The sequence below is a fragment of the Trachypithecus francoisi genome, unplaced genomic scaffold (assembly GCF_009764315.1).
Source record: "Trachypithecus francoisi isolate TF-2019V2 unplaced genomic scaffold, Tfra_2.0 Lachesis_group21, whole genome shotgun sequence".
Taxonomy (NCBI): Eukaryota; Metazoa; Chordata; class Mammalia; order Primates; family Cercopithecidae; genus Trachypithecus; species Trachypithecus francoisi.
The window spans coordinates 31,469,356-31,496,721 of NW_022681467.1; the positions used below are offsets into that span (position 1 = coordinate 31,469,356).

General features: G+C 45.4%; 1 protein-coding gene across 3 annotated transcripts in view; it reads left to right on the forward strand.

Moving 5' to 3' along the window:
* Positions 1–26,045, forward strand: part of PHF20 (PHD finger protein 20) — a 185,859-nt gene extending 159,814 nt beyond the window's left edge. For all 3 annotated transcript variants that reach the window (XM_033186275.1, XM_033186276.1, XM_033186277.1), the window contains 4 exons: positions 2,075–2,270; positions 9,432–9,843; positions 11,572–11,755; positions 23,163–26,045. In XM_033186275.1, the coding sequence (XP_033042166.1) occupies positions 2,075–2,270; positions 9,432–9,843; positions 11,572–11,755; positions 23,163–23,305 (935 nt within the window). In that variant the 3' untranslated portion in view covers positions 23,306–26,045. The remainder of the gene's footprint in view (positions 1–2,074; positions 2,271–9,431; positions 9,844–11,571; positions 11,756–23,162) is intronic.
* Positions 26,046–27,366: the final 1,321 nt, after the last annotated feature.

Here is a 27,366-nt window from a genome sequence, read left to right on the forward strand (position 1 = left end):
AGCAAATTGGAATTAGAACTGGTTTGCAGAGCCAGGTCTGATTTTGTTGGTTGTCTAGGGAGGGACTGGCCACCAGTTCATTTAACAGCAAGCAGGTCCCCTCTGGGCCTGAAGGCCTCTGTTGTGACACTGTCTCCTTGTATTAAATGAGTCCATAGACCTAGAAACATCTGCCTCCACTTGTCCCTTTATCCGAAGGAAAGAATGTAGTCAGAAGATTTGACAGGTGAACAAACACAAATCCAGAAGGGACATGACTGGCCCAAGATCACACCACCAGCCAATGCCAGACAGGCGATGAGAACCAGTTATCTCATATCTTTGTCTTGTAAAACAGGTAGTGCAGCTCTGAATCCTGCTGCTCTAGGCACCGCCTGCAGCAGCTGCCTCTGAGCTTCCCCCATATAATCCTGAAGGCTCCTTAGCATACCTTTTAAAAATCTTTTTTTCCCTACCGTGTCTGTCTCTACTTTTCCTTCTTTAGAAGTCACACACACCCTCTTCATCAAATCCTGTGCACTCACTGAACTTCTATGACTTTAATCGCCAAGACTGTGAATAGACTCTTCCTTGAACTGAGCACAGCATGTCTGCCACAGGGTCTACATGTATAGACTGACTCTGCAGTGGGTTGGACCAAAAGTTTAACAGATTCAATTTTTAAAGGCTACTTAAAAATATTTTTAACAGAATCAAGGTGTATCCCTACCATGTATATTAGTAAAGCCAGAAGTAACTCAAAGACCTTAATAGGAATCACCTGGGTTTTTCGGGTTTTTATAGATATTGACAGTTTACAACAGTCTGGTTGAAAGCTTTTCTCTGGGACTTTGGAGCAGGTCGTGTTGATAAGTCACATGTGCTTATGTTTTCAGTCCTTCCTGAGGAGTCCTGTAACAAATAGGATGGCTAAAGCCATCCAGTTCCTATGTTGTTCTAATGAATGGGTAACAGGTGCAGAGAAGGGAAGGGGCCTGATCATCTGTTGAGTTAGGTGGTAGATGGTACATTTGCAGGGGGCCTCGAGGCATCTTTCCATTGATTTGGTAAGTCCATTCAAGATGCCTTTTGCCAGGCACTGGGGATACAACCATGAACAAGATCGTTCCTACTCTTTTGGCTCTTAGCCGGGTTGGGAGCCAGAAACAGAAGTTAGAACAAGTTAAGTAAATAAGACTGTGTAAGGTAGTGATGAATGCCATGACGGGAAAATTGATAAGATGACTATGAGGCACTGAGGATGCTCTCAATTTTGAGAAGTAGCAGAAGGCCGCAATCCTGGGCAACATGGCAACACCCCATCAAGAAAAAAAGAGAGAGAGAGAGAGAGAAAGAAAAATTAGCTAGGCATGGTGGTGCACACCTGTAGTCCCAAATACTTTTGGGAGGCTGAGGTGGGAAGATCACCTGAGCCCAGGGAGGTCGAAGCTGCAGTGAGCCATGATCATGCCTAACTAAACTAACTGTAGCCTGGACAAAAGAGTGAGACCCTGTCAACAAAAAAGGAAAAAAAAATAAAAGACTTCCTGAGGAGGTGGTAAGGAGCCAACCCTGCAAAGGCTTAGGGAATAGTGCTGCAGACAGAAGGGATGCGCAAGTGAAGGTCTTGAGGCTGCAAAGAGTTTGATGTGTTTCAGAAACTGAAACGAGGCCAGTGTAAGGGTATGGAGGGGAAGGCAGGAAGGAACTGGGTCCTGTGGGCCTCAGTAAGCCAGAGTTAGAGAGTTAGGGCTTTGGGTATTCTCCTTTGAGCAGTAGGAGGCAATGGAAGGTTTTAAGTAGGGGAGAGAATATTATGATTTAAATTTAGAGATAATCCAGGTGCCCAGCTTACCTCTGGCCAGTTCCAGGAAATCAGGAAGTACAGGCCTTATTCACTACCTTGTCCCCACTACCTAATAGAGAGCCCAGCATACTGTAGGTGCCAAGAAAAGGTACACTGGATGAATCAATGAACAAAATGAATATACTAATCTATTCTTCCAGTAGTTTGTACGATAATTGTATGATAGTGATGAAACGGCCTGGGTTTCCTTCAGGCCATGTTTTAACCCTCTTGTTGTCACTGCTGTAGGTCAGAGGCCTGGCTTCAAGTACTGGTATGACAAGGAGTGGCTGAGCAGGGGACATATGCATGGCCTGGCATTTCTAGAAGAGAACTACTCCCATCAGAATGCCAAGAAGATCGTGGCCACCCACCAGCTTCTTGGTGATGTGCAGAGAGTGATTGAGGTTCTGCATGGCCTGCAGCTCAAGATGAGCATCTTGCAGTAAGTGTGGCACCTGCAGTGTTGGGAGCAGTCTGGTTTGGCATGGTCTGGGGGCTGGGTCAATCTGAGAAACTGGAAAGCTACCAAAGCAATCAAATCATAAAACTGACTTTGAGACATTTACTAAAAATTACCAATTATGCGATAAACATTCTTAAAAAAAAAACTTTATTGAGTAATATCTTACGTATAATTAAGTTCATCCATTTTAAGAGTTCATTGAATTTTGACATTGTATGCAGCCATGAAGCCACCACCAGAATCAAGACATGGTGTGTGTATTTTGATTTGTTTTTTGTTTTGGTGTACAGTTCTGAGTTTTTGTTTTTGTTTTTGTTTTTTTAAATGGAGTCTCACTCTGTCACCCAGGCTGGAGTGCAGTGGCAAGATCTCAGCTCACCGCAGCCTCCACCTCCTGGGTTCAAGCGATTCTCCCACTTCAGCTTCCTGAGTAGTTGAGACTACAGGTACCTGCCACCACGCCTGGCTAGTTTTTTGTATTTTCTGTAGAGATGGGGTTTTACCATGTTGGCCAGGCTGGTCTTGGAACTCCTGACCTCAAGTGATCCACCCACCTCGGGCTCCCAAAGTGCTGGGATTACAGGCATGAGCCACTGCACCTGGCTGAGTTATTTGTTTTTAATTGCTGCAAGATATACATAATATAAAATTTACCATCTTAACCTTTTTTTTTTTTTTTTTTTGAGACAGTGTCTCGCTCTGTTGCCCAGGCTGGAGTGCAGTGGTGCGATCTTGGCTCACTGCAACTTCCGCCTCCCAGATTCAAGTGATTCTCCTGCCTCAGCCTCCTGAGTAACTGGAACTACAGGTGCATACCACCACACCTGGCTAATTTTTGTATTTTTAGTAGAGACAGGGTTTCACCATGTTGGCCAGGTTGGTCTTGAACTCCTGACCTCAGGTGATCCGCCCACCTTGGTCTCCCAGAGTTCTGGGATTCCAGGTGTGAGCCACTGCACCCAGCCCCATGTTAACCATTTTTAAGTGTACAGTTCTGCACAGTTGTCATTCACGTTGCTTTACAACCAGTCTCTAAAACCCTTGTGAAATTGAAGTTCTATACCCTTTAGCAACAGCTGTCCATTTCCCTTTCCCAAAAGCCCCTGGCAACCACTATCCTACTCTCTGCCTCTCTGAATTTGACTTCTCTAGAGACCTCATGTAAGTGGAGTCATATAGTGTTTGTCTTTTTGTGACTAGCTTATTTCACTTAGAATAGTGTCCTCAAAGTTCTTCCATGTTATAGCATATGTAAGAATTTCCTCCTGAGTAATAACTCATTTTATGTGTATGCCATATTTTGTTTATCCCTTTTATGCCAAATATTCTTTTTCTTTTTTTAATGACATGGGGTCTTGCTTTATTTCCCGGACTGGAGTGCAGTGGCTATTCACAGGTGTGATCATCTGCAGCCTCAAACTCCTGGGCTCAAGCAACTCAGCTCATTCTTTTTTTTTTTTTTCTGAGACAGAGCCTTGCTCTGTCACCCAGGCTGGAGTGCAGTGGCGTGATCTTGGCTCACTGCAACCTCTACCTCCTGGGTTCAAGCGATTCTCCCACCTCAGCCTCCTGGGTAGCTGAGATTACAAGTGCCCGCCACCATCCCCGGCTAATTTTTGTATTTTAAGTAGAGACGGGGTTTCACCATGTTGGCCAGGTGACCTCAAGTGATCCGCCCATCTTGGCCTCTCTAAGTGCTGGGATTACAGTCATGAGCCACCGTGCCCAGGCTTGCCTCAGCTCATTCTAAACGTTCTTGATTGGTAAGGAAGGTAAAATTGAAAAAGCTGCTAGAACAGATATTGTTGGCAGGCCTAAGCACAACGGTTGCTCAGTAAAAATGTCTCTTGGTGGTTTGCTGACACAGAAAAGCTTTAAACATTTGGAGCTGGCGTTTTGGCTTTTAGTGGCCAGAGAATGAAATTTAGTGTGAATTTCCTCCTGTGGTTGCATTCTGTATGTCAGATGACCCAATTTCACGTAAGCTGTGATAAACACATGTGGCTTTTATTGGGGTCTGTTGGCTTTTTGTTGTTGTTGTTGTTGAGACAGAGTCTCACTCAGTCACCCAGGTTGGAATGCAGTGGCATGATCTTGGCTCACTGCTACCTCCACCTCCTGGGTTCAAGCGATTCATCTGCCTCAAACTCCCGAGTAGCTGGGATTACAGGCACATGCCACCACACCTGGCTAATTTTTGTATAATTTTTGTATTTTTAGTAGAGATAGAGTTTCACCATGTTGGCCAGGCTGGTCCTGAACTCCTGGCCTCAAGTGATCCGCCCACCTTGGCCTCCCAAAGTGCTGGGATTACAGGCTTGAGCCACTGCGTCCGGCCAGTCTCTTGGCTTTTATAACCTACCCTACTTTACCCCATACAGCAACAGGGCCTTGAGTGGGGTAGTGCCTCTTCCATGGTTTCCATGGGTGGAGCCTGGACTAGAATCCAAATCCAGGCTCTGTCAGGTACTTTTCTAACTGTCTCTCTATGTGATACTGCATGACCTTGTGAGCTTTTTTTTTGGTTTTAGTATAGTCTGTGTCAGGGACTGCTTTTATTTAAGTTGTAAACAGTGACAGACTAGTCCCATGAGTGAGTTAAGACTTGATAGGCTGCTCCTGGGTAGGATTTCCTTTGTGCTGGTTAGTCCTAGAGGAGGCCTGGTGTCAGGCAGAGTGGAGCATCAGGGCCCTGAGATGGCGAGATGGGAATCTGCTTCCTCTTGTGCTCTCTGGCATACAGAGGCCTGGCTTCAAGATCTGTGTGACAAAGGTGGTTGAGGAGGGAATGTTCAACAAGGGTCTGCGTTGGTTTGGGTAAAAGCTGAGCTGCTATAACAAGGACCCCCCAAAAAGAGGCTCAAACAAAACAAGTTTCTTTCTCATATAAATGAATGGTTCAAGGCTAGGCAGGGATCTAGGCTAGGTAAGTGGCCTTTCTCCAGGATTCCATCTGTGGGGTTGGGAACTTTGTTTCCTTCTGTCTTATGGCTCCAGCATTCTCTTAGGGTTCCCCTTATCTTAGGTTCCTTTTGTCTTACTGTTCTGGCATTCTCTTGGGATTACCTCCATTTGCATGGTTGAAGCAGTTTCACCTGCACCTCAGCCTGCCCCAGTCCCCAGTAGGGGGAAAAGAGAAAAAGAAGAGGGAGGGCAAATAGTTTCTTGGACAGGCCTAATGGCAGGGCAGGCTAGGCAGGTGGCCATAGGCCCTGCTTATACTTAGGAGTAGGGGTGGGGGTAGGGATAAAAGGAAAAGGAGAGGTTGGATGCTGGGGCAATTAGCAGTTGCTGTGACAAAATCTGTTGAAGTAAACTGAATCAAATGACAGCTCTAGATAGGATGTCAGAGACAAGCTATTTCCTCACATTTCATAAAATAGGAAAACTTAACCCCATATAAACCAAATGAGTTTGTTTTTAATGAGATGGCAGCAATTAAATGAAGTAGGTGGATGGTGGTCCACGTGAGTGCCTGGGAAACCTTGGGCTACTCCTGATTGTAAACTTTGTTATATTTCTTTAAAAAAAAATGTGTGTGGTTTTTTTTTTTTTTTTTTTTTAGAGATGGGGTCTTGCTGTGTTGCCCAGGCTGGTCAAGTGATCTACCTGCCTTGCCCTCCCAACGTGCTAGGGTTATAGGTGTGAGCCACTGTGTCTGGCTCATATTTCTTTTATTTTTATTATTTTCTTTTCGACAGTCTTAATAGGGCTGAACTTTTTAAAAATAATAATTGATATCCTCCCACCTTAGCTTCCTGAGTAGCTGGGCCTACAGGCGCCTGCATTTCTTTTCATTTGAGGGTTCTGTCAGATGCTGTTCTCTTTTTTCCTTACTGAAATGTCAGTGTTCCTGGCCTTGGCCCGTATTCTGGAGGCTTGCCCCTTCTTTTGTTTTTGAGACAAGAATCTCACTCTGTCACCCAGGCTAGAGTGCAGTGGTACAATCTCGACTCACTGAAACTTCTGCCTCCCTAGTTCAAGTGATTCTTATGCCTCAGCCTCTCCAGTAGCTGGGATTATAGGCATGTACCACCATGCCTGGCTAGTTTTCATATTTTTAGTAGAGACTGAGTTTTGCCATGTTGCCCAGGCTGGTCTCAAACTCCTGGGCTCAAGTGCTTTGCCTGCCTCGGCCTCCTAAAGCGCTGGGATTACAGGTGTGAGCCACTGCACCCAGCCCCTTGTCCCTTCTGAATCCTTATCTAGATCCTCCATCTTTATAGAAATGGCTTTGTTTGTAGTAGAATTAAATCTGTCTTCTAGCAATTCAGAAGAAGGCATAGGAAGATCTTGGTACTTATTATGAATGGAGAAAAGATCCTGGGAAAGGGGAAGGTGGCCCCAGTGTGTCTCTATATTCATGGATGGTCTCCGTTGTCACGGGCTCTGGGTTTTTATTCTCAGAAATACTGTTCCCCAGTGACCCGGTGAATTTATTTTCAAAGACAAACAATAAAACTGGGACTAACTTCAGAGCATCTGTCACCATAAAGAACATGGCCTGGATGGCTGTGCTTACCTTCTTCATGATTGACAGGGCTTGCAGGGTCATGCTTGTGAGGAGTAGCACCTTCAGATCTCAGCTGGAACAATGAAAATTGTAGGTGGGGGGAAGCAAAGACTTTAATGGATTTTTTAATAAAGAGCAGGTCTGTACTCTGGCTTGTGTGTTCCATGTTAACCTGAAAAGTTAACCATGGACCTGAAAGTTAACCATGACTCCCATTTCCCCTGAGCAATTGTGATTTCAGTGGTATGTCTGGGTCCTGAGTAGGTTCCTGGGACAGGCTGATAACCTGTCTGGAGGTGTCCCAAATAATTGATGCCAATTGTTTCCCCCTCTTCCTCAGTGGCTAGCAGTGGTATGGGATTGCTGGAGTGGGAGAGCTGAGACGGGATAGTTGCAGGCCCTTGGGAGCAGAATTTTAGTTCTATAACATCACTCTGTGCCTTCATGTATATGGCCACTTCCACTTTCACAGGAAGGTACAGGGAGGCATCCACAACATTTTATGTGCACATACATGGAGGCACAGCTTTCAGTAGATGCTCACAGGAGTCTGTGGCCCTAAAAAGGGTAAGAATCTCTGTTCTTTTCTTCAATAACAAACTTCTTTCTTTGGAATGGTGAAAACAAAGTTTCAGAATAATTTTTAGAAGCTTTATCATTAATGGCCTATACATAAATGACAGTTGATTTTATTTTTTTAACCCCTGGGTAATCATTGCATTTTTGTAATTGAATGCCATTACATGCTGGGATCATTGTGACTGTTCATTAATAAGTTAAGCTTATTTTTAGTAAGTCACATTTGAAGAGCACTTTAGGCCACCATTAATTCATTTAATTGTTATGAAACTCAGTTGGCAAAAAGAGTCAAATTCTGTAAAATACTTAAAGAGATTTATTCTGAGCCAAATATGAGGACTTTGACTTGTGAGACAGCCTCAGGAGGTCCTGAGAACATGAGCCCAAGGTGGTCAGGCTACATACAGGCTACATACATTTTAGGGAGACATAAGACATCAATACATATAAGAAGTACATTGGATGGGTCCAGAAAGGCAGGACAACTTGAGGGGTGGGTTAGAGGTAGATTCAAAGATTTTCTGATTGGCAATTGATTGAAAGAATTAAGTTATTATCTAAAGGCCTGTCGTCAGGTGCAGTGGCTCATGCCTTTGGGCTCCCAGAACTTTGGGAGACTGAGGTGGATGGATCACCTGAGGTCGGGAGTTCGAGACCAACATGGAGAAACCACATCTCTACTAAAAATACAAAATTAGTTGGGCATGGTGGCGCATGCCTGTAATCCCAGCTACTTGGGAGACTGAGGCAGGAGAATTGCTTGAACCTGGAGGCAGAGGTTGCAGTGAGCCGAGATTGCACCATTGCACTCCAGCCTGGGTAACAAGAGCGAAACTCTGTCAAAAAAAAAAAAAAGAAGAAGAAGAAAGAGAGAGAGAGAAAAGGAAGGAAGGAAGGAAAAAGAAGAAAGAAAGAAAGAAGGAGGGAAGAGAGAGAAAGTGAAGGAAGGGGAGGGTAGGGAGAAAGAGAAAAGGAAGGGAAGGGAGGAAGAGAAAAGGAAGGGAAGAAAGGGGAAGGAAGGAAGAGAAAAGAAAGGGAAAGAATGAAGACAAAAGGAAGGAAGACAAAAGGAAGGAAAGGAAGGAAGAAAGAGAAAAGGAAGGAAGAAAGAAAGAGAAAGAAAGAAAAGAAAGGAAGGAAAGCAAGAAAACAAAGAAAAGAAAGAAAGGAAGGAAGAAAGGAAGAAAGGAGTGTCTGGGTTAAAATAAGGGGTCGTGGAGACCAGAGTTCTTACTATGTAGATGAAGCCTCCAGGTAGCAGGCTTCAGAGAGAATAGATGGTAAATGTTTCTTATCAGACCTAAAAAGGTGCCAGACTCTTACTTAGTTTTCTCCTGGCACAGGAAAAGACCTGGAAAGGAAAGGGGATTTCTATAGAATGTAGATTTCCCCACAAGAGACAGCTTTGCAGGGCTAGTTCAAAATATGTCAAAGAAATATATTTCGGGGTAAAATACTTTGATTAATTACAGTACCTGCTATCTGTTATTTGGTATCTTATTGCTACAAACAGTCTGTTTTGTCAGTCTTAGGGTCTCTGTTTTAATGTTAATGCTGGTCAGTTGTGCATGAGTTCCAAAGGTAGGAGGCTTGTCTGACTCCCTTCCCATCATGGCCTGAACTAGTTTTTCAGGTTAATGTTGGAATGCTCTTGGCTAAGAGGGGTCCATTCAAGTTGTTTGAGGGTCTTAGAATTTTATTTTTAGTTTACAGTAGCAGACAGATCAGACAGATAATTAGCCCAGTTTCACAGAGGAGGAAGTAGGAATGAGGCTGGTTGAGTGAGTTGTCCCAGAGTTGAAATCCATTCAGGTCTTCTGAGTGAGAGTCCAGTCCCACTCACTGCGTGTGACCACAGTGGGAGCTCACTAAGGAGTGGTCTCCTAGGAGACCACAGATTCACATTCCTTCTTGTTTAGCACATGGTAGTGTGTGGTCAGATGGTCTAGGTGGAGCTGCTGTCCCTACTGGGAGAGTATTTAGGAATTGGGAACCCCTGCAATCATCCAGTTACTCCAAAACCCATGCCCTCTTTGTCCTCTCAACAGAAGCCGGGAGCATCCTGATCTGCCACTGTGGTGCCAGCCTTGGAAACAGCACTCAGGGGAGGGGAGATCTCAATTCAAAAACATCCCTGTCACTGACACCAGGAACAAGGAGGAAGCCCCAAGCTATAGAACTTTGAACGGGGCAGTGGAGAAGCCCAGGCCCCTGGCCCTGCCCCTGCCGCGTTCTGTGGAGGAGTCCTATATCACCAGTGAGCACTGCTACCAGAAGCCCCGTGCCTACTACCCTGCCGTGGAGCAGAAGCTGGTGGTGGAGACGAGGGGCTCTGCCCTCGACGATGCGGTCAACCCCCTCCACGAGAACGGCGATGATTCCCTCTCCCCGCGCCTGGGCTGGCCTCTAGACCAAGACAGGAGCAAGGGGGACAGTGACCCCAAACCCAGCTCCCCAAAGGTATGTGGCTGGCTTGTACTTGTTCTTCATTCATTGCGTGAGTGCTTGTAAGTTCTCCTCCTAGGTTTGAATGTTCTATGGAAGATATTTATTAATAAAACTGTATTTAAATTTGCTTACCATAGATATTTTTTGGTTTGCCAAAATGGGTGCACAGTCAGGAGAGCCCACTTAAGCCAAAGATCCTAGGTTCCAGGAAGCACCCACATAATGGCATAGTCAAGAGTGGCGGGTCGTGGGGGCATGGGTGCAGAGGAAGGGAGAGGTGGGAAGTAGCAAGGAGAATTGGGTGAGGAAAACTCACTTTTTCTTTAAGGCAATTTGCATTATAATTGCACCTAGATGTTAATTCTTAGTATGAGCAAACAATGAGTCAAATGTTTTGTTAGGCAAAATTTTTTCAATCCAGTTGTATGATAGCTTTATTTTGACTTTTAACTTTGAAGCCCTGTGGTAAAAATGGTACACTTTGTCAAAATATTGCTGGTTTCATCAGTTTTCCCAAGGGCCACTTCTGGTGTTTTTGTTATTCAAGTCACTGTCTTCTAGAACCCCCTTGTGTCACCTCATTGCCAGTGTTTTCATCTCTAACTGCTCACTAGGCTCATTGTGCCCTGTCCTCAGTTGTCAGTGAGGCTTTGTATGATTTGAGAGTTCCTCTGCCTCATCATCCTTACTTCCCAGACTTTCTCCTGCAGGTTGGTGTCACCAGCGTTAAATACGTTGCTGCATAGTGCCAAGGGGATCCTAGATTACAAGCCCCTCAAGGGAGGGGATTGTACCTCATTCATCCTTGTGCCCTTGACTGTGTCTAAACAGTGTTGGGCAAGGTGGTAAGGACACAGTCTTGAGACAGACGCAGTTTCAGTTCTGGGCTCAGCCTCTTACTGTGATTCTGAGCGGGTTACTTCACCTTCCTGACCAGACCTGTTTTCTTGCCTGTAGAATGGGGCCAGTGAAGCCCCTCAGTTACTATGGAACGTATTTGTGAAAATCCCTCAGCACATTGTTTTGCACATAGTAAGTACTAAATAAATATTGGCTAGAATCTATTTCATTTCAAATGGATGAATGAAAGGATGACCAAATCCTAGAAAAGGTTTGTGGTCCTGTGGATCAGGCAGGTTTCCTAGAGGTATCTGGCACATAAAACAAAGTCAGGAAATACTGGGCCGCAGCAAAGCAACCAGGGTTAACAGTCTCTTGCATTGACGGTAAGCTGACCTTGCTTTTATGTGTCTTACCCTATATCATCCTTGTGAACCTTCCAAATAGGTTTTACTACCCCCATCCTTCCACCGAGGGAGCAGAGGCTCAGGGACATGAAGTAGTCCATATAGACTCGCACATTCAGCAGGAGATGGAGCTGAGACTTGAAACTCGTTGGTGTGACTCCCGTGTACTAACCCTCGTCTGCACTAGCCCTGCTCTAATCAGCTCTCAGGGCTCTGGAAGCCATTCTGTGAGGCTTACCATAGGCTAGGACATTGGCCCAGTCAGTAGGAAGCAGCTGTGGGTCCCCAAGCTAGAGTGCTACCTTGAGGTCGTTGGAATTGGTACAGTGGGCAAGCTTCTGCCCAGTTCCGAAGTAGGAAATAGGAAAGGGAGGTAGGGATTTGGAGTATTGAAACTGCAGCTAGTATTTCAGATGGCTGCAAACGCTGGCTGGTTGAAAAATGGGCCAGGGGTTATCTCCATTCAGTAATTTCCATGTCATTGCATCCCCAGGTGAAGGAATATGTCTCCAAAAAGGCCCTACCAGAGGAAGCCCCTGCTCGGAAGCTGCTGGACAGAGGCGGAGAGGGGCTGCTGAGCTCCCAGCACCAGTGGCAGTTTAACCTGCTGACCCACGTGGAATCTCTTCAGGATGAAGTGACGCACAGGATGGACTCCATTGAGAAGGAGCTGGATGGTAGGGCTCCCTCCTTGGCCCCCTGTGCATTGGCATGCACTCTGAGCACCCCCAGACGAGCTGCTTTCTGAACCCCCTAATCTGAGTTTACAGGGACCACTGTACTCTTTGCTTCTCTTCTTTTCAGCCTCTCCCCACCTCCATTCTCCCCTCAGGATGGACAAGCCTTACTTTTAGTATTTATCAGGTGCAAGATCTGCATGATGTTGGGTCCTGCCTCGCTTGTCTGCCTGACCCCTTCTGTGAAGTTGAGTATGCAGAGAGAGGGCAACTGGCAGTCCTGCTTGCAGGAAATGTGTGATCTAAGCGCATCTTTACAAACAAGTTCTGTGAGAAATTAAAATTTTGACTTGAGTTTTAGGGTATCTGAGGATTTAATCTGAAAAACCTTATTTCAATCTTTGATAAAATCTAAAATGAAGCTTTCTGCTCGTAAGCCAATAGAGATTTGAGAATTTGCCTGAGTCATTTGTGTAGCCCCAGGTATTCTTCCCAGATATTGGTGGTCACGGACAGGCCTGGAGGATCAAACCTGTAATGATGAACACGATCAAGTTCAGTCTCTCTCCAGGAAGTTGACGGGTTGGGTTGTTGAAATATTCCCTAATTATTTGTTTTCATGTTAAAAATGGAGCTGAGTTAAGAAAGAAATGTTTGAGGATTCTGGGTACAGTCCAGCTATGATTTTTTACTGTAACTGGGAATATAAAACATACATGAAATAACTCAGAAGAAAATGCCATCTGTTATACAAGTGAGGGCCATGAGGTGTGGCCAGGACACATGTGGCTGATGCCATGCCAGGGGAGGAGAGTGCTAACAGGAGGGCTTCCTAAAACTGCTGAGACTGAAGTTGAGCTTTAAGGAGAGTGATGGTTTTTCCTACTGGAGAGGACTCAGGGTAGATGATCTGGCTCGACTGGAGAAAAGGTTGCCCTGTTGGAGGACAGTGAGAGAGACAGCAAGACCTAGGCTGGGTGGGGTGGCTCACACCTATAATCTCAGTACTTTGGGAGGTCAAGGTGGGAGGATTGCTTCAGGCCAGCCTAGGCATCACAGTCTCTACAAAAAATAAAATTAGTCAAGTGCAGGGGTGGAGTCCCAGCTACTTGGGAGGCTGAGGTGGGAGGACTGCTTGAGTCCAGGAGTTGGAGGCTATAGTGAGCTGTGATTATGCCACTGTACTCCAGCCTGTGTAACACAGACCCTGTCTCTAAAAAAATAAACTAAAAAAAGGAATTGTAACTGATGCCACTGTCTGTGAAAAACATATTATTAGAGAGCTGAAGGAGGATATAACGCTAGACAAAAAAGTGTAGCTCTTGAGAGAATAGCAGTAGGAGTGGCTCCGAGCCCCTGAAAAAATAGGATTATCACCATGGAAACAGGGTGAATGTTCGGTTGTTGCCACAGGGACCTTCCCTGAGGGGAGAAGTTAAAGTCTACTCACATCTTACCTCCTTAATCCTCTCTTCAGCCAGGTTCAGCCTCTCTAGCCCTGGATGTGCCGAATGGGCAGTGTGGCAAGGATGGTAGGCCTGAACGCCCTTCTTTGGCCTCTTGTATGTCTCGCTGACTCAGAGTCACATATTCTGTACATTTCTAAGACTCTAGGCCCTGAGAGAGATACTAAGAAAGCATTAAAATAAATGATAAAGCTTAAAGATTTTATTTAGGTAAACAGACTTTTGCATAGTATTTAAGAGTAATCAGAATCCCTTTTTAGGGAATCAACTCTTTATTTAAACACCAAGATAAACTAAGCTTTCATAACCAAGTTTTTAAATAGGAATTTGGACGTAACATTCCTTTTTTAAAAAGCTGGCCTGCTTAGCCAGGTGTGGTGGTGCACAACTGTAATCCTAGCTACTCGGGAGGCTGAAGCAGGAGAATTACTTGAACCTAGGAGGCAGAGGTTGCAGTGAGCTGAGATCATATCACTGCACTCCAGACTGGGCAACAGAGCAAGACTTAGTCTAAAAAATAAAAAATTAAAAAAAATTTAAAAGCTGGCTTGGCGTGGTGGCTCACCCTTGTAATCCCAGTGCTTTGGGAGGCCAAGGCAAGAGGATCACTTGAGGCCAGGAGTTCAAGGTTACAGTGAGCTATGATCGTGTCACCGTACTCCAGCGTGGGTGACAGAGCAAGACCGCATTTCTTTAAAAAAAAAAAAAAAAAAGCCTAGTAAGCTATTAGATGAAATGTATATGTGTGTATATATATATATGCCATTGTTTTACAATTGGCCATTATTTAATTATTTATGTAGTTATGTGAACAGTACTTTATTTTGTAGCAGGATGAGTGGCAGACAAAACTCCTCAGACACCGAGTTAAAGAAGGAAGGGGTTTATTCGGCCCGGGGCATCAGCAAGACTTTTGTCTCAAGAGCCGAGCTCCCCGAGTGAGCAATTCCAGTCCCTTTTAAGGGCTCACAACTCTAAGGGGGTGCATGTGAGAGGGTCATGACTGATTGAGCAAGCAGGGGGTACATGACTGGAGGCTGCATGCACCGGTAATTAGATCGGAACAAAACAGGATAGGGATTTTCACAGTGCATTTCTATACAATGTCTGTAATCTATAGATAACAGAACCAATTAGGTTGGGGTCGATCTTTAACTACCAGGCCCAGGGTGCGGCGCCGGGCTGTCTGCCTGTGGATTTAATTTCTGCCTTTTAGTTTTTACTTCTTCTTTCTTTGGAAGCAGAAATTGGGCATAAGGCGATGTGAGGGGTAGTCTCCTCCCTTATTCCCCCCTTTTGAGACTCTCACTCATTTTATTAGTGGGAGTTCTCACTTGCATTTTCCCTACTCATGTCTTCTTGCAAGACAGATTGATAGTGATTCATATAGCACACTTATGCATTATGGTGAACTAAGGTAGCGATGAAACTTTTTATCATTCGAAGAAGTACAGGTAGCAAACAAGGGAGCAGTAGGTAGGTTCCTATTACTATTATAACTCTTATTATAAAGGTTTTAAATCCTTCTAGTGCTGGGAGTCATTTTCTAAACATGGCCCTAGAATCAAATCTATGCCACACTTGCACAGGCACATGTGCCAGTTTTGTCATATCTCTAACAATGTCTTGAACTACTTGCCCTTGATTATCTATGTGTAGGCAGCAATTAGTAAGGTTAAATTTCCTGGCTGGGCGCGGTGGTTCAAGCCTGTAATCCCAGCACTTGGGGAGGCTGAGGCGGGCGGATCACGAGGTCAGGAGATCGAGACCATCCTGGCTAACACAGTGAAACCCCGTCTCTACTAAAAAACTACAAAAAACTAGCCGGGCAAGGTGGCGGGCGCCTGTAGTCCCAGCTACTTGGGAGGCTGAGGCAGGAGAATGGCGTAAACCCGGGAGGCGGAGCTTACAGTGAGCTGAGATCCTGGGCAACAGAGCGAGACTCTGTCTCAACCAAAAAAAAAAAATTTCCTACAGATACCTCCTTCAGCTGCTAGCAAGCAGTCGAGAGCTAATCTATTTTGATAGATAGCATTTCTCATCTGAGTTTCTTTCCAGGCCAGAATAGTCAAGGCTCTGCGGTTTTATTAGTGATTATTTTTAAGACAGCTTGTAACCGTATGATTTGGTTGATCATGTAAATGGGGGTCTGGTATCCCCACGATCCATCTTGTGCCTAAGTAGCAGGCCTATAATATTGTATGATTCTCTCAGGGGGCCATTTATCTTTTTTTTGTTTTTTTCCCCAATTTCTTATAGCTATGCTTCTCTTTTCCCGGGAAGCATAGACAGGGAAGCTCAGGAGTTTGCCTCTTTTTAATGGGCAGTAGGAAGAAAGATCGTTTAATAGTGCCAATAACACAACTACCTGCCCACTGGTCAGGTAATTTGGTGTAAGCTCTATGCCCACATATCCAATATAATCCAATGGGGACTGTCCAGTCCCCGTGGGACTCTGGGTGGGTCCACATGGTTTGCAGTTTTGGGAATTATGACTGTTTTTGTGGTACCGTTGTATAGTTTCTGTCTCAGACAACTAAGTCGTCCTACGGGGTGAGTGAATTCTTTTCTTTCTCTAGCTATGCAATATTGTCCAATAATTGAGGCTTTTAGGACCCAGAAACTATTCAGGGTGATTCTTTTGAGCTGGGAATTCATCAGGATCTGGGTCTGTAGGTACTAATTCTTGGGCTTCCCATGGCTATTGATCTCTTATTACAGTTCCTCCACATACATAACATGAAGTGACATTGAGAGACTGTGCTGCATGCTTGGCTAATTGCAAAAACAAATTTCTTGTTTTTCCTGGAATTTCTGGTACTGGCACATTTAGTTCATCATAGAAAGTTCAAAACACTGGCTCAGGAGAGCATTTGTAAACTTCTCCTCAAACCAAGTCCACCCCTTTTTCCCCTTTTTTTTTTTTTTTTTTGAGACGGAGTCTCGCTTTGTCGCCCAGGCTGTAGTGCAGTGGCGCGATCTCGGCTCACTACAAGCTCCGCCTCCCGGGTTCACGCCATTCTCCTGCCTCAGCCTCCTAGTAGCTGGGACTACAGGTGCGCACCTCCACGCCCGGCTAATTTTTTGTATTTTTAGTAGAGACGGGGTTTCACCGTGTTAGCCAGGATGGTCTCGATCTCCTGACCTCGTGATCTGCCCGCCTCGGCCTCCCAAAGTGCTGGGATTACAGGCGTGAGCCACCGTGCCCGGCCCTTTTTTTTTTTTTTTTTTGGAAGATGATAACCATCCTTTTCCAAAGTGAACCTTTTTTTTTTTTTTTTTTGAGACAGAGTCTCGCTCTGTTGCCCGGGCTGGAGTGCAGTGGCCGGATCTCAGCTCACTGCAAGCTCCGCCTCCCGGGTTTATGCCATTCTCCTGCCTCAGCCTCCCTAGTAGCTGGGACTACAGGCACCTGCTACCTCGCCCGGCTAGTTTTTTTTTTTGTATTTTTTTGTATTTTTTTGGTAGAGACGGGGTTTCACCGTGTTCGCCAGGATGGTCTCGATCTCCTGACCTTGTGATCCGCCCATCTCGGCCTCCCAAAGTGCTGGGATTACAGGCTTGAGCCACCGCGCCCGGCCGCGAACCTTTTTTTATGTCTGTGGACTAGACTGTCTAAGGCTACAAGAATAGTATTACTATAATACATGTTACACTGTTAACTTTTAGCAAACTTTACTTTTGTTGAAAACCTTGTAAGTTTGGGATTTTAATTATCCTTTACTATTAATAAGACCTTGTTTTGTCCAAATTAGAATTGGTATAATGGCTTTTAAAGGAATAGGGTACACTTATTTTTTTTTTCTTAACTACTTGTATATCCTTATCTTTCTTTCTCTCTTTGACTTTATCCCTCTCTCTTTGACTTTCCTTTTGCCTCTGTCTCTTCCTCTCTCTCTCTGCCTCTGTCGTTCTCTCTCTCTCTCTCCTTGACTCCCTGTCTGTCTCTTCCTCTCCGTCTCTTTTTCTCTCTCTCTTTGCCTCTGCCAGCTGCTTATGCTGCTGTTCTCTCAACGACTGTGTGTTGGGGGCGGGGGAATCTAAAACAAGCTGGTCTGGGTTTCCTGGCTTACAGGTTACCTTGTGCCATACCTTTGAAACAAGGGACCTGTCCACGCTTCCTTCTAATGGCCAACCTACCTCTAATGCTGGCCAGTCTTATCTTACATAAAGTTTTAAATTTTCCTGGTGTCATAGTAGTCCATAGTCTCCCTTAAATCCTTTTTTTGAAAATTTTCAACATAGCTCCTAGTGGGGTGGGCTTACTTTGTGACTCACCCATGTTTCCTCTAGACAAAACACCACGCCCACACCACACGCACACCACAAAACAAAGAATGGGTAAAAAGGGCACACACACACTTTTGTAGTTTACACCAAACCAAAATCAAAACCAAAATCAGAGTATCCAGAAATCCAAGCCAGGTCAAAACTAAAACCAAAGTATCAAGCAATCCAAGCCAAGTCAAAAACAAAAACCAAAGTGCCAGTACAGGCACACCGTGGGTGATTAGGCCACGCTTCCACGCAAATGGAGTAGGCAAGTTCCCAAGACCAATCCTGTCAAGCAATTCAAACCAAGTCAACACCAAAACCAAAGTGCCGATAAAGGCACGCCGTGGGTGATCAGGCCACGCTTCCACTCAAATGGAGTGGGCAAGTTCCCAAGACCGGTCCTGTCAAGCAATTCAAACCAAATCAAAACCAAAACCAAAGTGCCGATAAAGGCACGCCGTGGGTGATAAGGCCACGCTTCCACTCAAACGGAGTGGGCAAATTTCAAAGACTAGTCTTACTAAGTTTTAGATGTCCAGACTCCAAGTGCCCGTTCCTTCCTGGTGTTCAGCCACTGCGTTGATCCTCCACTGGGGCCTGCCACACACTGCTCTGGCGAGGCGTCCCACCGGGGCAAATGCCTACCCGGGAGCGCTCTCAGGATCGGCTCAGGATGGGCGTCGCTCGGGCTGGTCGGAGTGCCCCACAGGGATATTCCACAGGGTAGGCTTAGGCCGCCTAAAGAGCTGCTTTGACCATCCACCATTCACCTCGCTTCCCAGTCAGGGAACCAAGAAATGTAGCAGGACGAGTGGCAGACAAAACTCCTCAGACACCGAGTTAAAGAAGGAAGGGGTTTCTTCGACCGGGGGCATCGGCAAGACTTTTGTCTCAAGAGCCGAGCTCCCCGAGTGAGCAATTCCTGTCCCTTTTAAGGGCTCACAACTCTAAGGGGGTGCATGTGAGAGGATCATGATTGATTGAGCAAGCAGGGGGTATGTGACTGGGGGCTGCATGCACCGGTAATTAGATCGGAACAAAACAGGATAGGGATTTTCACAGTGCATTTCTATACAATGTCTGTAATCTATAGATAACAGAACCAATTAGGTCGGGGTCCATCTTTAACTACCAGGCCCAGGGTGCGGCGCCGGGCTGTCTGCCTGTGGATTTCATTTCTGCCTTTTAGTTTTTGCTTCTTCTTTCTTTGGAGGCAGAAATTGGGCATAAGACAATATGGGGGTGGTCTCCTCCCTTATTTAATTAATTAATTAATTTTTGAGACGGAGTCTCAGTCTGCTGCCCAGGCTGGAGTGCAGTGGCATGATCTCAGCTCACCATAACCTCCACCTCCTGGTTCAAGCAGTTCTCCTGCCTCAGTCTCCCAAGTAACTGGGATTACAGGCGCATGCTGCCATGCCTGGCTAATTTTTGTAGTTTTAGTAGAGATAGGGTTTCACTATGTCGACCAGGCTTGTCTTGAAGTCCTGACCTCGTGATCCGCCTGCCTCGGCTTCCCAAAGTGCTGGGATTACAGGCGTGAGCCACTGCGCCCGGCCTGAACAGTACTTTAAAAGACAAAGGATATTTAATGACCATTAAAAGTAAAAAAGTCTTTTGGCATTAGAGATATTATTTTCTTAAATAAAAAATATTGCCTTGATGAGCAGTGGTATCTATACAGATGATCTTAGTGTATTTGAACAGAAATTTTTCCTCTGTAACCTTCTGTCTTGCTAGCAACCAGTATACTAGTTGGAGGCTGTTCTGCATCTTTAAAAGAGACACTTGGGATGGTGCAGCACATGGTGTGGACAGGCTGGCCTGCTGGATGCGGGGGTCCAGAGGAGATGCTGTTGACTTCCCACAGTCCTGGCTTTGTTCTTCAGCCCAGCAGACCTAGACAGACAGCTTCCATCCTAGGAATTCCACACACTCTTGTTAACCAAGCTCAGGCACTACTGAGTGACTTAGACTCTTCCAGTCTGAGCGTTGGTGCGCCTTCATACTGTGCATGCCTCCTGGGCCACTGTAGTATCGGGATGTCTTTGGTGAGCCTGGAACTAGATCTGAGGTAGTTAGGGTGACCTTAAGAGGGGCCTCTCAGCAACTGTAGGATCATAGGATCATCTTGCAGAAGATTGACTGACTCTCTTTGCTGTTGGAATGACCCATCCAGTCTTGACTGCCTTTTTTCCATTCATTTATTTATTTATTTACTTATTTATTTATTTAGACATGGGGTCTCACTCTTTCTCACCCAGGCAGGAGTACAGTGGCATCATCTTGGCTTACTGAAGCCTCTGCCTCCCAGGTTCAAGCAATTCTCCCTTCCTCAGTCTCCCAAATAGCAGGCAGATGCCTGCCACCACACCCGGCTAATTTTGTATTTTAAATAGAGACGGGTTTCACCATGTTGGGTAGGCTGGTCTTGAATTCCTGACCTCAGGTGATCCACCTCCCTCGACCTCCCAAAGTGTTGGGATTACAGGTGTGAGCCACCGCGCCTGGCCTCTCCATTTATTCTTGTGCCTGTTTGCTGAGCAGTCCCCTGTCTCCTTCTAGTTTTGTTTTTTTTTTTTTTTTTTTTTTTTTTTGAGACGGAGTCTCGCTCTGCCTCCCAGGCTGGAGTGCTGTGGCCAGATCTCAGCTCACTGCAAGCTCCGCCTCCCGGTTCACGCCATTCTCCTGCCTCAGCCTCCCGAGTAGCTGGGACTACAGGCGCCCGCCACCTCGCCCAGCTAATTTTTTTGTATTTTTTAGTAGAGACGGGGTTTCACCGTGTTAGCCAGGATGGTCTCGATCTCTTGACCTCGTGATCCGCCCGTCTCGGCCTCCCAAAGTGCTGGGATTACAGGCTGTTTTGTTTTTTTTTAAAGACTTACTGGTGTTCTGAAACTGGTCACTATGCAGTTTTCTTGCTCAGGAGGCCACTAGTTCCTCTCACGTGACTGATCTTTTACTCTTGGTTTTCAAGCTTAAGTCTGAGGAGGCAGTCTTATTTTTCTTATTTCCCAAGTCCTTGTACTTGCTGGAATTAGGAAGAGAGAGGGTTCCTCCTTCTTGGAACCCCCAAATACCAACAAGAAATATGATGGAGGAGGATAAGCTACACAGGGCCCAGAGCAATGGGTGGGGCATTTTGCTGGACCACACATTCCTTCTCTCGCTGTGTTTGTTGCAGGCTTGCCATGTTTCAGACACAGGTGAGTGTTAGGGACATAGTGGCAAGCAAGGCAGACTCAGCCTTTGCCCTCATGGAACTTGATCTAGTGGAAGAGACAGATATTAATCAAATCATCCCATTACCTGTAATTACAAACCATAGTAAATGCTCAAAGGAGAACACATGATACCATAGCACCTGTAACACAAGGACCAGATTCAGGGTATGGGGTTGGGGAAGGCTTCCCTAAAGAATAGCTCACAGGAAACAGAGGATTTAGAAAGGTGGAGAGGAAGGTAGGGCTGAGTCTTGAGGACAGGAGAGGATTGTGCAGTAGGTTGCAGGCTGCTTGATGAAGAAGTACTGGATGGGCCTTCCTTTTGCTGCACTCCAGGGTCCAGAAGGTGCTCAGTACAGGTTGGTGCATGGACTAGAAAGGCTTTAGGCAGGCTGGGAAAGCACAAGGGCTATCTGCAGGGGGTGGTTCTTGTCAAAGGTGCAGGGTTCCCATATGGTCTCTCCCGAAATGCCAGAGCTTTAGGGGGTAGCTTGGGGAAGAACAAACATCTTTCTTTTTTTTTTTTTTTTCCGAGACGGAGTCTCGCTCTGTCGCCCAGGCTGGAGTGCAGTGGCCGGATCTCAGCTCACTGCAAGCTCCGCCTCCCGGGTTCACGCCATTCTCCTGCCTCAGCCTCCCGAGTAGCTGGGACTACAGGCGCCCGCCACCTCGCCCGGCTAGTTTTTTGTATTTTTAGTAGAGACGGGGTTTCACCATGTTAGCCAGGATGGTCTTGATCTCCTGACCTCGTGATCCGCCCGTCTCGGCCTCCCAAAGTGCTGGGATTACAGGCTTGAGCCACCGCGCCCGGCCGAACAAACATCTTTCTGTAGAGAAATACGTGTTCTCGCAAGCGAGACAGCTTTCTAGATATTGAATCAATAATGATAATGTTAATTAATACCTGAAATCTTACATTAAATATTTAAAGGGGCTGGGCATGGTGGCTCATGCCTATAATGCTAGCACTTTAAGAGGCCAGGTGGGTGGATCACCTGAGGTCAGGAGTTTGAGACCAGCCTGGCCAACATGACGAAACCCCGTCTCTAATAAAAATACAAAAATTAGCCAGGCATGGTGGCCTGTGCCTATAATACCAGCTACTCAGGAGGCTGAGGCAGGAGAATCCAGGAGGTGAAGGTTGCAGTGAGTCAAGATCATGACATTGTACTCCAGCCCAGGCAACAAGAGCGAACGCTGTCTCAAAAGAGAAAAAAAAAGGCCATGCCTGTTCATGCCTGTAATCCTAGCACTTTGGGAGGCCAAAGTGGGTGGATCACCTGAGGTCGGGAGTTTGAGACCAAAATACAGAAATTCGCTGGGCGTGGTGGCACATGCCTGTAATCCCACCTACTCGGGAGGCTGAGGCAGGATAATCTCTTGAACCTAGGAGGCAGAGATTGCAGTGAACTGAGATTGCGCCACTGCACTCCAGCCTGGGTGACACAGTGAGACTCCATCTCAAAAAAAGAAAAAAAAATTAAAGGGAGAAAATAATATCAGAGTATTCTGTGCCACTGATGATTATGTATCAATCAGGAATTAATATGAAGCAAATCAGAGTTTATGATGATACAAATAGACCTTTTCAAGACCCTGTAGATTTTCATTTTTCTTGACAGGATGCTAAAACACCAGCCTCTCTGATTTTCAGCATGGGAAAGCTTTTTATTTTTTATTTTATTTATTTATTTATTTTTATTTTTTATTTTTTTGAGATGGAGTCTCGCTTTGTTGCCAGGCTGGAGTGCAGTGGCGTGATCTCGGCTCACTGCAACCTCTGCCTCCTGGGTTCAAGCAATTCTCCTGCCTCAGCCTCCCGAGTAGCTGGGACTACAGGCACGCGCCACCATGCCTGGCTAATTTTTGTATTTTTATTGGAGATGGGGTTTCACCACGTTGGCCAAGATACTCTTGATCTCTTGACCTTGTGATCTGCCCGCCTTGACCTCCCAAAGTGCTGGGATTATAGGCACGTGCCACCGCGCCCGACTGGGAAAGCTTTTTAAAGAGTGAGTAGTAACACTCAGAAAGGTGCTTCCTTCCGAGACTCCTAGACTCTGGTAACAGTGGCCTCTGGCAATGTGTGGCTGTTTAACCAAAATTGAATAAAATTTAAAATTCAGTTCCTCAGTTGCACTAGCAATTTTCCAGCGCTCAATAGCTGCATATGGCTAGTGGCTACTATATTGGATGACACAGACTTGCACCATTTCCATCATTGCAGAAAGTTCTTTTGGACTGTGTTGCTCTAAAGCATTTGAGTTTTGTCCTGGGAGTACCACTTTGTAGAGCAGGTGTTGACACAGTCTTGGCTGAAATGGCCCTTCCTCCCTTGCCCATGAATGGTCTGATGGAATAAGGTGCTGAAACGCTTGCTGATGTTCTTGCAAATCAAGTGTTGGGAGCTCACTGGGTCTCATTTCTCTCTTCTGCCGACAGTGTTGGAGAGCTGGCTGGACTACACTGGGGAACTGGAGCCCCCTGAGCCACTGGCCAGGCTTCCGCAGCTCAAGCATTGTATCAAGCAGCTGCTGACGGACCTGGGCAAGGTGCAGCAGATCGCCCTCTGTTGCTCAACATGAAACTGGGCACCCAAAACTCATGGGAGCACAATCCTGGGGCACCTGCAGGAGGAGCTTCGCATATTTAAATAAATAAACCTAGCATGCTGAATGCACGTGACACCGACTGACTTCAGGGATCTGGGCCAGGAGTGTGATGGACATTGGACAAAGAGGCCATTTTGGCTGTGGGAGGACACTCTGATCTCGAAGCCTACCATAAAGGTAGCAAATAGACTCGGGATTCCCTTCTTCTGTGCACATCATTGAATGAAGGGAGTCTTTTTGCACAAACTTCACTTGAAATCGTGCCACTGATGATAAATGGAATGAGAGCCAAAAAAGTTTAGTTGGAGACAGTTGTAAATTCAATTTGCAGTTTATTTAATTGACTTTTCTGTCAGGTTGGGGCACATGCCAACTCCCTGGTTTCTTCCTGGCATGGTGTTTGGGCAGCAGACATCATTTTCCTTTTCTAGCTTCATGGGAATGTTGTGAGCTCACCACGCTGTGGAGGTTGGGAAGGAGCAGAGTCTTGGCTGCCCTGCTTTCTCCTTAGGACTCTTCACTTTTCTCACCACATCTCTTGCATGACTTCATGGTACTGGGGACAAGTTTGTATGCTTTCACCCCAGAGCTGGCTGGGTCATGGCTTTTGTAGCAGAGCCCATACAGCCTATGGAAGAACTAGAATCTCACAGTAATAAGAATCTAGGAGGAATTCCAAACTGAAGCAGGCAGGGTCTGGAACCCAAAGGACAGCATTTTCTACCCATTTCTTAATATTGACAGCTTCCCCGTTCTATTTAATGTCCAAAAATTTTTCCCAAAATTTCAAACTCTTTCACTGTAAAGATTTGTTACAAAGAATGTGGTTTGGGGAATTACCTTATTTTATATTGTTGTAAACAAACTTTAAATTATACATGTGCCGCTTTTCTCCTTCCTGAAGGGTATGTTCAGTAGTCAGCGTTTTCAGAATTATTTTGTTACTATACTTTAACATTTTAAATTTCCTGTTTGTATTATTTTGTGAGATCAAGGTGATTATGCTGCTTACGGTCCAGGTACAACCTATTTGTACCTTTTGAGACAATATTTGTGTTACTTTTGCAAGTTACGGTTCCACATGTAATTGCTATATTTTGTTTTGTTTTTCCTTACTAGGCAAAGTTAAAATGTTCCATGCTTTGAGGAGTGACCCATTTCACTACTTTGTTTTCTTATCACTTATCACTAAAGGCAAAAATCAAAGCACAGTTGTCCATTAACTCTTATAATTATGGGTTTATGAGTCTGTAATGTTATATGCTGCAAACATTTACTATGTAAACGTGAAGTAGCCAGTGTAATATCTCAATAGTAGTAACAGTATCTTTAGCGACCTTTGGAATAGTTAAGCACAGGTCATTGTGGACATGAATTCAGGCCTCTGTACTAAAATCTATTTCAGGGAATGTTCTGTCTAGTGATTTGCTCACCATTTGATATATAATGAATTATAGGACAAGTATAAGCTGATCTGCTATAGCTGATCCATCAGAGAAAATACATGTGGCTATAACATCTATAACTGACGATTCCTCTACAAGAGGCTGTTTCTCACTGCTAACGTTGGTATTTCTGGCGTGGGAAGAAATGCACAGGCATGCATGGCATGTATGTTCAGACAGCTGCACTGTAAGAGTTCTGTTATGCAGTCTGAAAAGGGAAGAAACAGGATGGCTTTCTGTAGCCACAACTGTGAGGTGTGATGATTGTTGTATTATTAGATTACTGATATTTCTTTTCTGAAAATACATTTGAGTTTTAATCACATCTGTGGAAGCTGTAACTTTTAATGTAGTCAATTTCATGTCTTGTTCAACAATGGAAGCAGAAACTGAATTGCCCTAATTTTGCCGACTGGCCATTATTGGGTTTATTGTTTAAGTTTTTGGTAAAGGAAGTAATCTCATTTCATTCGTTGTGACTTTTGTTCTTAGGGAAGCAGAGAAGATTCCCCAAGTTCTTGTAACCTCAGTGTGCTTCCCTAATTTAAAGCCATGTTAAGGGGCTCCATTCCCAATTCCTGGGTCAAGGTGAATTAATCCTAAGTTGGAGCACTGGAAACCATTATTTGCAAACATTGCTGTTACCATTTAGAAATATGTGCACTACCAGCCGGGTGCGGTGGCTCACGCCTGTAATCCCAGCACTTTGGGAGGCCGAGGTGGGTGGATCACTTGAGGTCAGGAGTTTGAGACCAGCCTGGCCAACAGGGTGAAACCCCGTCTCTACTAAAAATACAAAAATTAGCCGGGCGTGGTGGCGGGCGCCTGTAATCTCAGCTACTCGGGAGGCTGAAGCAGGAGAACTGCTGGAACCTGGGAGGCGGAGGTTGCAGTGAGCCGCCGAGATCGTGCCTTTGCACTCCAGCCCGGGTGACAACTACAAGACTCCGTCTCAAAAAAAAAAAAAAGAAAAAGAAAAAAAAGAAGTATGTGCACTACCTAAGTTTTGTCTTTTGAGAAAAACTATCCACCTATAAAAAATTACCTTGACAAAAATAGTTCCGCTTTGACTAATCATTTTGAAGTGGTAAGTATATGCAAGGTGGATCCTTGATGAGCCAACATTGCACTGTGGATACATACCTATGTTTACGCGCTATTAGAACAGAAGGCGCTGTATATAGAAATGTTGCTTTGAAGCAATATTTGCAAAACACGCAAACTTCTGTATCTGTATTTGGAAAAAATAAAACAGGTTCTTGTTGCTATGTTTCAGTTACATATTGTTGAGTTACAGTCGTGCATCACATAATGTTTCTGTCAACCATGGACCCCATACACAGGGTGGTCCCATAAGATTATAATGGAGCCGAAAAATTCCTATCACTTAGTGATGTCCTGATGGTCCTACTGCATAGGCCTCGGCTAATGTGTGGATTTGTCTTAGTGTTTAACAAAAATCTAAAAAGTAAAATATATATTTAAAAAATTAAACTAGAAAAAAACTCACAGAATAAGGATATAAAGAAAATATATTTGTATAGTTGTACCATGTGTGTAAACACAAAGTGTTATTACAGAAGTCAAAGTTAAAATTTAAAAGCTTACAAAGTAAAAAAGTTGGTCACGCAGGGTGCCTCAGCTGTAATCCTACCACTTAGGGAGGCTGAGGCTGGAGACCCTGTCTCTTTTTTTTTTTTTTTTTTTTTTTTTTTTTTTTTTTTGAGGCGGAGTCTCGCTCTGTCGCCCGGACTGGAGTGCAGTGGCCGGATCTCAGCTCACTGCAAGCTCCGCCTCCCGGGTTTTACACCATTCTCCTGCCTCAGCCTCCCGAGTAGCTGGGACTACAGGCGCCCGCCACCTCGCCCGGCTAGTTTTTGTATTTTTAGTAGAGACGGGGTTTCACCGTGTTAGCCAGGATGGTCTCGATCTCCTGACCTCGTGATCCGCCCGTCTCGGCCTCCCAAAGTGCTGGGATTACAGGCTTGAGCCACCGCGCCCGGCCGAGACCCTGTCTCTAAATAAAAGGCTGGGTGCTGTCGCTCACGCTTGTAACCCCAGCACTTTGGGAGGCCAAGGTGGCCAGATCACCTGCGGTCAGGAGTTCAAGACTGGCCTGGCCAACATAGCAAAACCCCATCTCTACTAAGAATACAAAAATTAGCATGGTGGCGCATGCCTGTAGTCCCAGCTACTCGGGAGGCTGAGGTAGGAGAATCGCTTGAACCTGGGAGGAGGAGGTTGCAGTGAGCCGAGATCCTACCACTGCACTCCAGCCTGGGCAACAGAGTGAAACTCTGTCTCAACAAAACGAAAAACAAAAAGTTATCATGAACTAAGGCTAATTTATTATTGTAGAAAGAAAGTTTAAAAAAATCAGTTTAGTAGTGACCAGCCTGGGCAACATGGTGAAACCCCATCTCTACAAAAATTAGCTGGGCATGGTGGCAGGCGCCTGTATTCCTAGGTACTTGGGAGTCTGAGGCAGGAGGATCACCTGGGCCTGGGAGCCAGAAGTCACAATGAACCTAGATTGTGCCTCTGTACTCCAGCCTGGGCAACAAAGTGAGATCCTGTCTCAAAAAAAAA